At 34.4% G+C, this 16,227-nt stretch overlaps 1 protein-coding gene across 2 annotated transcripts in view; it reads left to right on the forward strand.

Moving 5' to 3' along the window:
• LRP6 (LDL receptor related protein 6) overlaps window positions 1-16,227 on the forward strand; it is a 160,552-nt gene that overhangs the window by 64,689 nt on the left and 79,636 nt on the right. For both annotated transcript variants that reach the window (XM_063074658.1, XM_063074659.1), the window contains exon 3: window positions 8,843-9,040. In XM_063074658.1, coding sequence (XP_062930728.1) covers window positions 8,843-9,040 — 198 coding nt within the window. The remainder of the gene's footprint in view (window positions 1-8,842; window positions 9,041-16,227) is intronic.

The raw sequence follows: 16,227 nt of genomic DNA on the forward strand, positions 1-16,227 counted from the left end.
TCATGAGTCAGAGAACTCTAATAGGTCAGCTATTAAGTGATAATGAGGTACAGAGATTAGAGCAGGTATAATCAAAGATAGCTAGTAAGAACACAGAAGTAACTGAGAGCAAACTGGATTAATCTCCAAACATGTAATTTATACCCAAAATCTATTACCTTAGGAAGTTATAGAAAATACAAGAATACACAAATACACATTCCACGAGACACCATGGTGAAGTCTTCATCACACCTCACATGGCCTCAGAAAATACTAGAGTGAGAGTGAAAAAGACTAAATAAATAAATACATAAAACTTTATCAGTACTATAAAAATAGTTTTGACCTTGTGGACTTCCAGAAAGGATCCCTGAGATCTCCAGGAGTCCTTGGACTATACCTTGAGAACACTGCACTAGGGTATAATCCTTGGTTAGTCCTTTGTGGTTTCTGAGCTGCATTCCTAGGGTGTTGTCAAGGCTCTTTACTCTGACTGGTCAGAAAGCTCAAGACGGTCCACACTGCTTGACCTCTGGTATTTCTGTTCCATTCTCAACCTGATAGCAGTCATACTCTGATAATCTTTCAGCAACCTCACCCTGTTCATTCACAGCCAGGTTCTTGGTCAAGGACTCAGGGATCCCTGACGCCCACGCCTACTCGTCATCCTATGTAACTCCCACCTCTTTGATGCACTGCAGATTTCAGTCTTTTCTGTTGCCTCAAACTCTTTCTGCCTCATTTCAGTGGGACCACTGTGTCTTACTTCAACTCTAGCTTTCCATCTTTTGTTTAAGAAATTGTTGCCAGGTTGAGTTGGGGTGATTGTGGAGCTCACTTAGTGAGTTTCTCTTCTCTCAGGGTTTGCTGTCTTGTGCTACTTATTTTCAGTTCATGGAACAGTTGCCTCATGTGTTTTGTTTAATTTAATGATTAGTTATTGTAGAATAACTAGCAAAATACAAGTTACTGTGTTATAGCTATGACTTCCTGAATTAATTATTAAAGTGTGGTTATTAGCATTTTAAATTAGGGTAGGGTAACGTAGTACATGCACAAACATAGGGGCGCAAAAGGCTTCATGGTGTCTTTGGGGAGAGCATGTAGTCACTGTGTTTAGAGTAGAGTCAAGAAAGACAGGGCTGGTGATACTCTTGGCTTTTGGCCTGGCCAAAGCTTCTAAGTATGAACAGAGCAGTAACACAAGAAGTCACTAAACCTCTTTGTCAATTTGGCGTATAACAATAGGATTCAAGGTAGGAAACACTAGGAGATGAAACTGGAGAAAGGTAGGCTAGGCCTGAAGAAAGACCCTAACCTTTTATGTAAATGAGTATGCCTGTTGCTTTATTTTGTGTTGTTGCTTTAGTTGTCCTCTCATTTTTTAACTGGAAAATTGAAATAGATTCCTAGCTAGTGTCTATGTTTTTCTTCTTTGAAATCCAATTAGCTGCAACTGTGATGTATATAAACTGCAAAAGTTCGACCATGTTACCCTCCCTTGCAAATGATCCAACTCATGAATGGTTTTCTAATGCCTAAAACGTCAGGTTCAAGCTCCTGAGTACATATAAAAGGCTATGTGTGAGATTTGACCCCTTTCTTCTCCAGCCTCATCTCAAACCTTACATTTAATGCTACAATAATATTGGAATTTATGTAGTTCCTTTTGCACATAATTTGGGCCTCAGTGTGGTCCCTCTTCCTGGAATGTTTTCTCCTCCTGATTTGCTATAAAACCAACCTGCTCCTCCTTCAAGGCTCAACTTAGGTGTCATTATCTCTGGTTGTACTCACAGCCTCTCTTCTGTTGCTTTCAGAGCACCTAGGTCATATATACCTCTCTCGTAGCTTTTGCTGTATTATTTGAACACTGTCTCTTCTGAAAACTCCTCAAATGCCAGGACCATTCCTCAAGTGATGTTTATCGTATAGTAGGTGCTCAATGTTAGTTTAGCTGCTTTGAACTGAACTGATGAAAACTAAATAATGATTAACTTTAGAAAATGTTTTTCTGTGTGAGGAAAATTTGAAAAATACTAAAATATGCAGGACCATGCAAAGCCAAAACCATACAAAGCAATATTAAGAATCAGTGGATAAATTACGATGGTTTTGTGACCTGTATAATTTTTTGTCAAAATATTACAAATTCTTGTTGTCTGCTATAAATATAGAGGGATGTGGAACAAGTAAGACAATTATTTATTTAGTACACCATAATTGAAGACATTAGAAATAATGAGAAAATATTTTATTTCATTGTAAAAAAAAAAAAAATGGTATCAAGAGTAGTTGGAAAAGTGTTTCAACTCTCTTCTCATCATATAACTTAGTGTATGGAGTGAACATCTTTTCTGTGCCTTGGTGAATTGTCTGTTCCTTTTTATGTTTCAATCAACTTTCAAAACATTTCATTCTTTGCATTTTTAATGTTGTGAAATATCTTGGAGTTCCTTTAATGTGATTTTTTTTGCTGGTGTCACTTACTCTTGGAAATCTTCATCCTTTTTGTCACAACCGCTTTCCTTACTTATATCAATAAGTTTGCCTTTACCGAGTTCCCTGGGCTGTATATCTATCTAGAGACTTTTGAATGGCCAGTGATGTCAGCATTCCTGAGGTTAGCAACTTCAATTCAAATTTCACTTCCAGTGTTACCTCTTTTCATTTTTTTGCACTTTCATCTTTATTTTAGTGACTCTTTTGATTACTGTCTGTGCTTGAACTGAATAACAGATGGGCAGTGGCCAGCCAGTCACTGACAAACTTTGAGGTGATGTGTCATTTACATGTGGAGTGGCAGTGAAGTTTGAACTTTGTGCAGTTATTCACTATTAATACGGTGTGATAACTTAATTTTGAACCATGTTGGTGGGAGATTAGTTTTAACTAAAGTCCACACACATTGGAACCAGGCAAAACAAAGACTGCCTGTACAATATTAAGAACAGGATGTTGGAAGGGGCCTATGGAAGTGAGGAATCTTAAAGCCTGCTTAAGCCTTATTTATGGTAAATCTGTTTCTGAGTTGTCGTATATAATATACGTTTAACAGTTGAGGAACATCTGAGAAAGTGGGCATCTTGGTACAGGTAGAAAGGGTTTAATTTTTGATCTGAGCTTTTGAAGAAAGCTTCCACATGATTTTATTTGCCATTTATATGTTGTACTTCGGCCATATGTATAAGACTTCTTAACCAAGCACTTAATTCAAGGGAATAATAGCTGGTTGGGAAAGGACATATATATATATATATATATATATACACACACACACACACACACACATATATATATACACACACACACACACATATATATATATATATATATTCAGCTTATTTTTTTTCCCATTTCTCCTACTCCTTGTAGAAGTCCAAAACAGCAAAAGGATTTACAGGCAAAGCTGAAAAATTTCAGGCTAGGAATGCCTTTAATTTGGATTGCACAATAATAAAAGGATAAATGATACATGGGTTGATATCAAGCTAGGAGCTGTTACGTTATGTCATTGATGGTTCTCTAAAAACCAACTTTTTATTTACTTTTTTTTTTTTTTTTTTTTTTTTTGTGTCTGGCCGGTATGGAGATTTGTACGTATAACCTTGACCTTGGTGTTATAAAACTGTGCTTTAACCAACTGAGCTAACCAGCCAGCCTCTTTATTTTAAACATTTTGAAACATGTAAACCAGAGGTGAGCTATTAGCTATTAAAATGTTTACAGATAGCATGACCTTTGAAAAGTTGGCACTCAGATTTTATGATTTAGCATTTTGTTATGTAGTTTGACATACTATCACCAAATTCCCAAATTGATAATCAGTTTCTCTGCCAATTTATTCTTCAGATTATTTCTATTATTATGTATTCTGGATAAAATCCTTTGTTATGTGTATGATTTCAGATATATTCACCCAGTGTGTTACTTGTGTTTTCACTCTCTTAATGGTGTCTTTTGAAGTGCAAAAGTTTTTAAATTTGATGAAGTTCAATTTGTTAGTTTTTTCCTTCTATGGATTGTGTTTTTGGTGTCATATCTAAGAAATCTTTACCTGAATCAAGGTCACCAAGATTTTCTTTTAGAAGTTTTAGGTTTTACGTTTACGGCTATGATCCATCTTGGATTAGTTTTTATGTGTATAGATTGTTTAAATATTATGGGTGGAGGGTTTTTTTGGCGGGGGTGCGGATCCAGTTGAGAAGATTTTCCTTCTTCACTTAATTGCCTTTGCACCTTTGTCAAAAATCTATTGATTTTAAATGTGTTTCTGGACTTTCTGTTCTGTTCCATTGATCTATACTTCAGTATAGACACCAAAACTACATTGCCTGACTACTCCAGCTTTTTAGTAAAATTTGAAATCAGTTGTTGTAAGTTTCTAACTATTGTTGAGTTGTCTGTCTCTCTCTTCAATTCTGTCTGTTTTTGCTTCCATTTATTTTGGATCTTTGTTATTAGGTGCATGCATGTTTATAATCGTTACTGATAATTTGACCCTCTTATTAATATAAAATGTCCCTCTGTGTCTCTAGTAATATTGTGTGTGTATGCGCATGTGTGGTCTGATATCTGTATAGCCACTCCAGCTCTCTTATGGTTATTTGTATGGTATATCTTTTCTCTTACCTTCACCCCATTTGTATCTTTGATTCTAAAGTGTGTCTCTGATTACAGCACATAGTTGGATCTTGTTTTCTTATCCAGTTTGACAAGTGTTTTTTTACTTGGAGTCTTTAATCCATTTATATCTTAATATTGTTATTGAATTGAGTATACTTACATCTCCCATTTTGCTATTTGTTTTCCTTATGTCTTATGTTTTTGTACCTCTGCTCCAAATTAACTTCCTCCTTTCATATTAAGTAGTTTTCTAGTGTACTGCTTTAATTCTGTTTAATTTTTAACTATAATTTTTGAGGTTTTTCTTAGTATTTGTCATAGGAATTATAATATCTGTCTTATTTTTTCACAATGAATTTAAGATTAATGCTAATTCAATTCCAATGAAATAGAAATTTTTCTCCAATATTGGTTCATTTCTCTTCTTCTTTGCTGCTGTTGTTATGTTTCTGTATGTTATGAAACCACTAATACTGCATCATGGTCATTGCTTTAAGCAGTCTTATGTTTTTAACCTATGTATTTACCATTTCTGGAATTCTTTATTTCTTCCTGTTGTTGATTTCTGGTGTGATTTCTTTGCCTCAGTGTAGCTTCACCTTCCCCTTTTTTAATGCTGTTATTCTCATATATATATTACATGCTATAGGCCTAAAATACAATTTTATAGTTTTGTGTGTGCAATTGTCATTTTAATCCATTAAGAGATGAAAAAGAAAAAATATGTATTTATACTGTCTCTTATAATTACCTACGTTATTTGTATGGATTCTGTTTGTTTCTTTATGTGGATTTGAGTTAACATCTAGTGTCACTTCTTTTCAGTCTGAAGAAATTCCTCTGTTATCTCCTGTAGGGAAGGTGTGTGACCAGCAAAGTCTCTTACTCTTTGTTTATCTGGAAATATCTTTATTTCACCGTAATTTTTGAAGGATATCTTTGCTGTATGTAAGATTCTTGGTTGACTTTTTTTTCCTTCAGCACTTCTAGTATGTTATCTCACTGGTCCATTGTTCTGGTGAGAAATCAGGTGTTAGTCCTATTGCAGTTTCTTTGCAAATGATGGGTTGTTTTTCTCTTGTTGCTTTCAAGCTTTTTTATTGTCCTTCAACAGTTTGACTGGTGTGTATGGGTGAGTATCTCTGTGTTTATTGTACTTGCAGTTTGTTAAGCTTCTTGAATGTGTGGGTTAATATTTTCATCAGATCTGGGTGGTCTTTGGTCATTATTGAAAATTTTTTCCCTTTTTTTCTCACCTCTCCTTTGGTACTCTATTTGTGTGTATTGGTAATACATATTTCTCATTTCTTCATTATTTTTACTTTTCAGTTTTTCATATTGGGTGATCTCTGTTTCTCTGTCTTCTAGTTTGCTGATTTTTTCTGCCAGCTCAAATCTGTGGTTGAACCCCTTCATTTAATTTTTTATTTTAGTTATTGTACTTTTCTTCTCCAGAAATTCTATTTTAAAAAAAAAAAATTCTGTCTCTGTATTGATATCCTCTATTTGATGAGTCATTGGTACCATCGTTTCCTTTAATTTTTAAACATTCTTATTTTTAGTTCTTTTAACATATTTGTAATAGTGACTTAGAAGTCCTTATCTGCTGAGTTTATATATAGGTTACACTTTGCTGTTTCTTCAGATGTTTCAGAAAAGTTTATTGAAAACTGGAAATTTTAAATAATATAGCAAATATAGATTCTGACCCCTTCCTAGGCTTGTTGATGTTGTTTTTGTTTGTTTAGTGTCTTGGCTAGACTAAGTCTGTTGTGTGTGTTTCTCCCTCATTGTGCTACCTCTGAAGTCACTTCCTAATTTTTCCCCTTCCTTTAAAATATTTTTATGCCTGGTTTTCTAGGGGTTGCCCATGTGTCACTATATTTTCGTGACCAACTAATGATTGGTTCCTAAACACCTTGAGCCAGTAAGTGTTCTACCATTTTCTTTTGGATCCTTTTGTGGTTTGGGCAATGGTTTAAAATTTTAGGCATTTAAAACTTTGTCTCACATTCAGCCAGAGTGCAGCTTGCAAGCATTCTCTCCTGTGTCTCTTGAGAAGGAGCAGCCTTCCTTACCACCAAAGGTGAATCCCCACTTAACAAGGCTCTATCTAGCTGTCTCTTTCCTAGGATCTTCCTGTTAAATTTCTGGCTGGTCTGCCATTTTGTTGCCTGCCCCAACTATTATCACTGGGATAATGGCCCTTCCTGATCATCCGCCACTGAAAGCACTTGTGTTTTTGACAATGTTCCTGGGCATGTGTTGTTCCACATATAGCCTCCTCTTGTAGGGCAAGATAGCTGTCAGTCCTTATGGCCTGCCATGTCTGCCCAGGGCAGAACTTTTGTGCCACAAACCTGGCAGTATGGGTGGGGAAGCGAATAGCCCCTAGCTAAAATACCACAGTTCTTATTAAGAGTCAGTCGATTTTTCTTGAATAAATGTTTCTCATTTTGTGGTACGTTCTTTGATCATTTTTCAGAGATTTTAACAGGACAGAGTTGTCCTGTTTTTTCATTGCTCTTATGGGAGAGGATTTGCTGAGCTCCTCGCCAGAGCTACTTTCGAAGGCCTGGCCTCTCTGTATTCTTTTTAGCCTACCTCCATTCTTTCTTAACACTGCAGCCAGACCTCCCGCTCCTCTGACCCCCTAAAAAATAAAACCGCAAAACCAGTCATTTTATTTCCAATTTTAAAAGTCTTCAAGTGCCTTCATGTTGCCTCAGAATAAAACAGAAATTCTAATGTAGTCTGGCCTGCCTTCCTATATAGTTATCTTCTCTGAATCTAATTATTCTCCTACGTCACGTTCTGGACAGTATCCAATCATTATCGTCAATTTAGGGAGCACTTTGATTTTGGTTTCTTAAAAACCAAGGCTCTGACCTATGGCATAAGCATTGACTTTAGAATCCGAGGGATGTAGATTTGAATTTCTGTTCTCCATTTGTTATCTGTGTGACTTTGATCAGTGTGCTAAATTCTGAGTTTTCTCATCTGAAATATGGTGATGAACAATTAATATTACATAAGGTTGCTATAAGACTTAAGTGAGGTAATGTGCATAAAGCCATTAGTGCAGTGCCTTGTTATCTAGAAGGAATGTTTGTTCCCCACCTGATGTCCTTCTCCCACCATGTCTTTGAATAAGCAGTTCATATGGAATAGTGGAGATACCAATATGCGTAAGTGGAATCATTCTAGTATCACCATTCCACCAATTATTTGAGTAAAAATTATACCTGAATTTCAGTTGGGTTTTAACACATTTATTTAGTGCATCGCATCTAGTTCATAGTACCCTCACTAGTTTTTAAAATATGCTTTTATTTGAAGTAAAATACATTAAGAGCTTTTCTCTTACATCAAGGAAAAATTTCTTTTTCTGCAATGAGATAATTAGACTTCATTTTTTATTTTGAAAAAATTTCAAACTTATAAAATAGAAGCCAAAGTAATACTGTTAACTCTTACATATCTTAATCACAGTATAATTTGTGTGTTTAGGAAATTTAACATTAGTACAGTACTGCTATATAATTTGACATACATTCATTTTGTCTTTTTTCCCAATAATGTCTTTATAGTATTTTCTCAACCTTATCAGTCCAGGATCATTCACTTTATGTAGTTGTCTTGTCTCTTTATTCTCCTCCAATCTAGATCAGTTCCTCAGTCTGTCTTTGACATTGATGCCATCAAAGGCTAATTGTTTTGTAGAACGTCTCTCAGTTTGAGTTTCTCTCTGTTTCTTAATAATTTTATTCATGCTATACATTTTATGGCAGGAATACTATGTAAGACATACAACATAAAATGTGCTACTATGTTCTTTTCGGTGCATCACATTGAGAGATATATGGTGCCAGTTTGTTCCCTTATTGATGTGAACTTAGATGACTTGACTAAGGTGGAGTTTATTTCTCTAAAGTTATCATTTTCTCCTTTGTTGTTAGTAAGTAATCTGTGGGGAGATACATTGAGACAGTGTAAATATCCTTGTTCCCAATAAACTTTGATCCAGTGGTTTTTGCAATCTTGATGATGTTTGCCTGAATCAGATATTACCATAGTAGATGCAAATGGTGGATTATTAAAATTTCAAACACAATTTCTAGGACTTTCAGTTTTAGTATTTCTGAGAGAGCTTTCTTTATCTAATAGTGATAATTATAAAATATTTGGTGTTGTCTGCTTTTGTCATAGCTTTAATTGTTTCTATGATTTTTAGGTTCATGTACTGGACAGACTGGGGAGAAGTTCCAAAGATAGAACGTGCTGGAATGGATGGTTCAAGTCGCTTCATTATAATAAACACTGAAATTTACTGGCCAAATGGACTGACTTTGGATTATGAGGAACAGAAGCTATACTGGGCAGATGCAAAACTTAATTTCATCCACAGGTCAAATCTGGATGGAACAAATCGGTAAGATTGCCTTATGATTTTTTTTTTTTAACTTTAAGAAAACTTCATGATGGCTTGATATATTGATTGAAGTATAAAGCCTAATTTTATTAAAAGAAATTAGTATATTTTTGTACTATTAGTATATTTTGTAATATTAGTATATTAGCTGTCAAAGGGGAAGAAGAAAAGACTTTTAGTTTGTTCTTTAAAAAAGTAATTACATTTCTCATTTATTTTGGTAACATTTAGAACTTATGGACTTTTTTTTCCCTTCCTTACTCTGAGCTAACTTAGTTCTTCAGTGGTTCTCAACCAGCGATTGTACCTAAACTCCCTCCCAGGGTGTTTGGAAGTATGTGGGGAATTTTGGTTAACCCGAGGACTGTGGGGGTACTACTAACATTTTAATTCCTGGATGGCCAACGATGCTAAACATCTGTAGACATCCAGTACAACTAAAAGTTGTCCCCACTTGAAACTATACCAGTGAGAGCCATCAAGTACTGCTTGTGGAAGCCTTATTGATAAATCTCTAGACTAGGGCAGGGGTTGGCCAACTTTTTCTGTAAATGCCCAGATAGTAAATTTTTAGGCTTTGTGTGGGCCATGTGATCTCTGGTTTCAACTATTTACCTCTGCTCTTGTAGTTTGAAAGCAGCTGTAGATAATACATAAAGGAATGGGAATGGCTGTGTTCCAATGAAACTTATTTACAAAACAGATAGTGAGCCTGTAGGCTGTTGTTTGGTGACTCCTGGACCAGTAGAAAATCTATTTATTGCATGTACCATACATCTAGTATTCAAGGAAGACAAAGTCTGTAATACATGAATGTTGAATTTCTTCACAGATCATGTTTAGGTTTTTAAGGATAGTATATTCACATTCTTGTGTTTGAATGATTATTTGGGTTTTTAATGCTCTCAATCTAAGATCCCACCAATCGATAGTCTTAGGTAGATGAAAGATTTTTCAAAGTGTAAATATTTGTAAATTCTCTGAACTATGAATAAGGAGCATTTAGAAGTATTGAAAACTAGGAAAGGTTTAAAGAATTTAATTAAAATTAACTTTTTGTAATCATGGAGTTTTGGAGTATTTTGCCTTGTTTCAAAAAAGTGAAATGACTTACAATAAGATTGTTTAAGAATAATTAAAAGTAAGTGTCAAAAGTAAGTTTATGATGAATATAAAATCATAATTGCTGTGTTTGAACTTCAAATCTAACTCTGAGAGGGATTTTAAGAAAATGGATATGGCTGTGTCTTAGTTTTTTGACTAAAACTAAAGGAAACTATATAGCAAATCCAAAAACTTATGGATAAAATTAACTATCAAACTAAATTCAGTTATTAAAAAATGCAGGCAGGGCAAACCACCAACAATCATAAGACCTCCATGATTTAGGACTTGGAAGCAGGGAGTGCCAAAATAGCCTCAACTATTTGCTGGACAATGTGGTGGGCTATATTAAGAGCAGCAGCTGAAGTGGGAGGACGGAGGGCTGCCCCTCCAGCATCAGGCAAACACAGTGTGTCTGTGGTGAAGACAGAAGCTAGAGCAGAGTAGCCCCAGTGCAATCTCAAAATGGACCTGCCAGAGTTCTCATTAAAGACAGGGCTCCACACTGAGTAGAAATGAAATTGAGCAGGATAGGGGCAATAGAATAGAGAAGAACAAGAGGGGAAAAAAAGAGCATATTCAGATAAGGATGGGGAGGGGAGCATCTGGGACATCTCAGAAAGCAAATTACCATATATTTGAACATTACATTAGCAACAGAGGAATGAATTTTGTGAAGTTAGAAAAACTACCTTAAACACCACTTTTAAAGTTCAGGAAAACTAATTTCACATAGATGTGAGAAACAGAAAAGTATAAAGGCAAAATGGAGGAAAAATCTTAAGACCAAAAAGAAATGCAAAAAGATAAAAAAGGATTTGAGAGAGGAAAAAAAAAGAAAGATTGAAGTCAGGCAAAGAAGAAACAGCATACATATAATAATGTATAATGCTTTTCCTCTTAGAAGGAAAAGCAGAGCAAGGAAACAGAACAAATATGAAGTATAAATCAGTAAAAGTTTCTTAAAAAAAGGATTTAAAGATAACATTTTGAGGGTACTTCAAAAAGTTCAAGGAAAGATTTGTATTATCTTTTAATTCTTTTTTCCACAGACTTTCTGAAGTACCCTCATATGTACCTGAGAATATAACCCAAAGCAAACAACAAAAGACATGTTCTAGTAAAATTACTGTACTTTAAAGAAAAGGAAAAAAAAAAACCTGAGCTTCTCAGAAGAGTAAATGACTTAAAAAGGAAGGAAAATTGGATTAGCATCATACTTTCTAGCAGCAACACTTTATGTCAGAAGAAATGGAAAAGTATTTTTAGGATACCAAAAGGAAGAAAATGTGAGCCAAGCATTGTATATGCAGCAAAACTGACCTTCTTGTATAAAACCACAGACAAACTATTATCAACATGCAAGAAATCAGAAAATATTGTTTCCCTGAGTTCTTCCTGGAAATGTACTCTAGTGACTGAGTTTTAGACAATCAAAATGATGAGCAAGACATGAAAATAAGTCTTGGTGATGAACATTATACATATCTTACTAGATATGGAAGGAGTCAAAATATATCATTTACATTGCTCTTAAAAATGTTACTTGAAATACTTTAGATGACTGGTAGATAATACTTAAAACTGTAGAGCTCAACAGTGGGGAATGCAGGTGATTTAAGTATTTGTGAAGAAGGAAACTAGTTAAACATCAAGTTAAGTCTAGTCAATCTAAAATCTAGTAATTTCTGTTAATTTTAAGACAATGTGAAAGAAGATTCTGGGAAGAACTCTGGAGTCTGTTGAAGGTTTACAAATTCTAGGGGGAAGGCTTAGTCTGCAAGTTGGCATTTCAGTCAATTTCAGCTCTTAGCACAGTAGCAGCTACTCATCCTCCACCATAGCCCTGTGGTAGACAGCCGTATATGTTTTCCTGGAGCATGTTGCATACAGCTTGAGGGAGGCAGGGTGGGCAAAAAAGTTCACTGTTTTCCAAATATCAGGGATCTGTACACTCACTGCTGATTGCTGCTTCTGATCACAGAGGTGCAGACAAGAGTTGGGCAGCCACTGATGTTGCACCTCTCCCCTTGGTTGCAAGCCCCTCTTCCTTAGGCTGAAGTGATTTCCAGGGGATTTAAAGGGCCAGCACCCTTCACTCCCCCGGCCCCCCCCCCCATTCATTTTTCTTTTTTTTCCCTTTGGGGATCCAAACACTAAAGACTGGAACATTCAAGACTAACTGCATATATGGGGAAAATAAAAGAATGATCTTGTATGCTCAGAGAGAGGCACAAGTTCAAAAATGACCTGAGAAGATCTTAAGTTTATACTTTAGTCTAATCCTTGGCATAGAGACAAACTGCAACAATTTAAAAAAAAAAAAAAAAAAAAAAAAAAAACAACCCTGACAAAAAACAGAAATCCCTGGGAAAGGAAGAGAATCTTATTTGCAGAGTTGCCACATTATTAGATTCAAATGCCCAGTTTTCAACAACAACAAAAACAAGGCATAGGAAGAAATAGGAAAGTATGGCCCATTCAAAGGAAAATAAGAAATCAACAGAAACTGTTCCTGAAAAAGACCTGATGGCAGATTTACCAGACAAAGACTTTAAAACAGTTATCTTAGAGATGCTCAGAAAATTAAAGGAAGATGTGGAGAAAGTCAAGAAAATTATGTATGAACACAATGGAAATATTAATAAAGAGATAAACATCCTAAAAAGAGACCAGGCAGAAACTCTGGAGCTAAAAAGTACAAAAACTGGAAGGAAAAATTCACTAGAGGGATTTAAAGGCAGATTTGAGCAGGCAGAAGAAAGAATCAGTGAACTTGAAGATAGGACAATGGAAATTATTGAGTCTCAACAACAGAGATAAAGTTTGAAGAAGAGTGAACAGTGCCTAAACCTGTGGGACATCATCACTGGATCAACATACACATTGTAGAAGTACCAGAGGAGAAGAGAGAAAGAAGGGGCAGAGAGAATATTTGAAGAAATATTGTCTGAAAACTTCCCAAATTTGATGAAAGATGTGAATTTAAAGATCCAAGAAGCTTAGTGAAGTCCGAGTATGATGAACTATAAGACCTATACCATGACCAATTATATTAAACTTTCTTTCTTTCTTTCTTTCTTTTTTGTGGCTGGCTGGTACAGGGATTATATCAAACTTTGGAAAGCCAAAGACAGATGACCCTAAAAGCATCAAGATAAGTGACTTATCTCATACAAGGGAGCCTCAACTAAATTATGAGCAGATTTCTCATCAGAAACTTTGGAGGCCAGAAGGCAGTGGACTGATATTATCACAGTGCTGCTGTAAACAGAGGATACCATTTCAGCAAAATTGTTCTGCAAAAGTGAGGGAGAAATTAAGACATTCCTAGATACACAAGCTGAGAGGTCTTTGAAAATAAGTTAACCATTTTTCTGTGGGCAAATGAACCATTGTCAAGGTGCAACAAGAACTGTGGGGCCTACTGCATATATTCCCCTTGAAGAAGCTTAGTAATTAGGGGTGGTAAATGCTGTTTTTTACTTGCTTTAGTGCATGCCTCTCCAGTGTTTCTTGTTCTGACTCAACGCTTTTCCTTCTGTTGAGGGCTCTGATTTAGTGCTAATCAGTTTTACTAAATTATTAATTCTAACTCTTATTGGTTAGTTCCCAGTTGGGCCTTAACTATTTTAAAATCAGAAACTAGTTTTCCCATCCCTTAATAATTGAGAATTGCTTGTATTTGTATGTATTTACAAATGTATATAATGTACACATGTACATATTACAGCACTAGAAATATGTACTTTCTATTTCTGAACATACATGTATTCGTATCATAATTAGGAGAAAAATAATTACTTTGAAAAAAGTATCTAAATACCAGATTTTGCTGAAATGACTCAAGTTCCATTATGCTTCTTTCTTGCATCTACTGTAGATACTTATTAACTTTACTTGTGTCTAGCATGCCTATAATCTTCTTGAACACAGTGTAGCTCAGCCTTCCCTCACGTGAGGCACAGTTAAGATATTTAAGGCATTATTCAAGTTTTGTTTATTTTTAAATTGGTTTATCTTATTGAGTTGTAAGAGATTTTTGTATATTCTAGATACAAGTTGTTTCTTGGATATATGATTTAGGAATCTTTCTGTCAGTCTGTGCTTTGTGTTTTCATTTTCTTGATGGTGTCTTTTGAAGCACAGAAGGTTTTGATTTTGATTAAATCCAATTTATCAGTTTTTTCCTATTGTTAAAAGTGCTTTTGGGGTCCTCAAAAATCTTTGCCTAACCAAAATGATAAACATTTACTCATGTATTTTCTTCCAAGAGTTATTATACATTTTGATTTAATTTTTTCATATGGTGATTCTTAGGCTCTTTTGTTAAATTTATTCCCAAGTATTTTATTATTTTTAATGATATTGTGAATGAATTGTTCAATTAATTTAAATTTACTTTGTATTTTTTTATTGTAGGTATATAGAAATACGTTTTTGTATGTTGAACTTGTAGCCTATAGTCTTGTTGAAATTATTTATTAGGTCTGGGAAGCTTTTCTTTTTAAAATAATTTTTTACTGTATTCTACATATAGAATCATGTCATCTGTGAATAATGGCAGTTTTGCTTCTTCCTTTTCCAATCTGGATTCCTTCTTTTCTTACCTGAGCACACTGGCTGGATCCTCTGGTACAATATTGAATAGAAAACATCCTTGTCTCATTGCTAATTGTTTTGGCAAAAGCATTCATCCTTTTTGCTGTTGAGCATGATCTTAGCTGTAGGTTTTTTATAGGGAACTTTTATCAAATTTAAGAAGTTCCTTTCTATTCCTAGTTTGTTGACAGTTTTTACCATAAATGGTTATTGGATTTTGTCCAATTCTTTCTTACATGTTTTTAGATTTGGTTTGCTAGTATTTTGTTGAGGATTTTTATGTCTTTATTCATGAGGGATATGTAGTTTATTTTTCTTGCAAGGGCTTTGATCTAGTTTTGGTATTAGTGTAATACAAGGGGTCTTCAAAAAGTTCATGGAAAGATTCATATCATCTTTTAATTCTATTTTTCTATGTACTTTTTGAAGTACCCTTGTTCTAGTCTCATAGAATGAGTTGTAAAGTGTTTCCTCTTCTTCTGTTTTTTGGAAGAGTATATGAAATAGATACACAATTTCTCTCGTAAATATTTGTTGGAATTCAGTGAAGTTATCTGCACCTGAGGATTTCTTTTTGGGAAGATTTTCCATTACTAATTTGATTTCTTTATGTGTTATAGATCTATTCGTCAGTTTTTATAATTTGTATCTTTGTAGGAGTGTTTCTATTTTGTGTAAACTGTCTAATTTGTTGGCATAAAGTTATTCATGGTATGTCCTTATTTTAATTTATGTAAGGTTCTGTCTTTCATTCATAATTTTATTCATAGTTTTCACTTTTTTTTTTTTTTCCCTTGGTTAGTCTAGGCAAAGAGTTGTCGATTTTGTGGATTTTTTTTTTTTTTTTCAAAGAATCACCTTTTGGTTTTTATTGATTTTTTTTTTCTTTGTTGTTTTTTCTGTTTTCTATTTCATTAATTTCTATACTAACATCTTTATATTCTTCCTTAGGCTTGCTTTGGATTTAGTTTACCCTTTTTTTCCCTAGTTTCTTGAGGTTGAAGCTTAAATAATTGTTTTGAGTTTGATCTTTTCTGACAGGCATTTGCATTCTCTAAATTTCTCCCTAGTTATCACTTTGTTGGACCTATAAGTTTTTATATTTCATATTTTTGGGTTTTTATCTCAGTATTTAAAAAATTTTTTTGTGATTTCTTCTTTGACCCATTGCTTATCTAGAAGAAATTGAAGCATAATATAGAAAATTTAAAATTTAGAAAGGAATTTGAGGTCCTGAATTTTCTTTTGTTGATTTTTTAATGAATTCCCCTGTGGCCAGAGATATACTTTATGTGATTTCAGTCTTTTAAAATTAATTCTGTGACCTAACATGTAGCCTGTCCTGGAGAAAGTTCCATGTGTACTTGAGAAGAGTGTGCATTTTCCTGTGCATCTCTCCATTTTGCCTTTTTTTGTATTAAGTAGATATTTTCTAGTGTATCATTTTAATACTTTTGTTGATCTTTTTGAACTATATTTTG

Source organism: Cynocephalus volans, chromosome 12 (assembly GCF_027409185.1).
Source record: "Cynocephalus volans isolate mCynVol1 chromosome 12, mCynVol1.pri, whole genome shotgun sequence".
NCBI classification, from domain to species: Eukaryota; Metazoa; Chordata; class Mammalia; order Dermoptera; family Cynocephalidae; genus Cynocephalus; species Cynocephalus volans.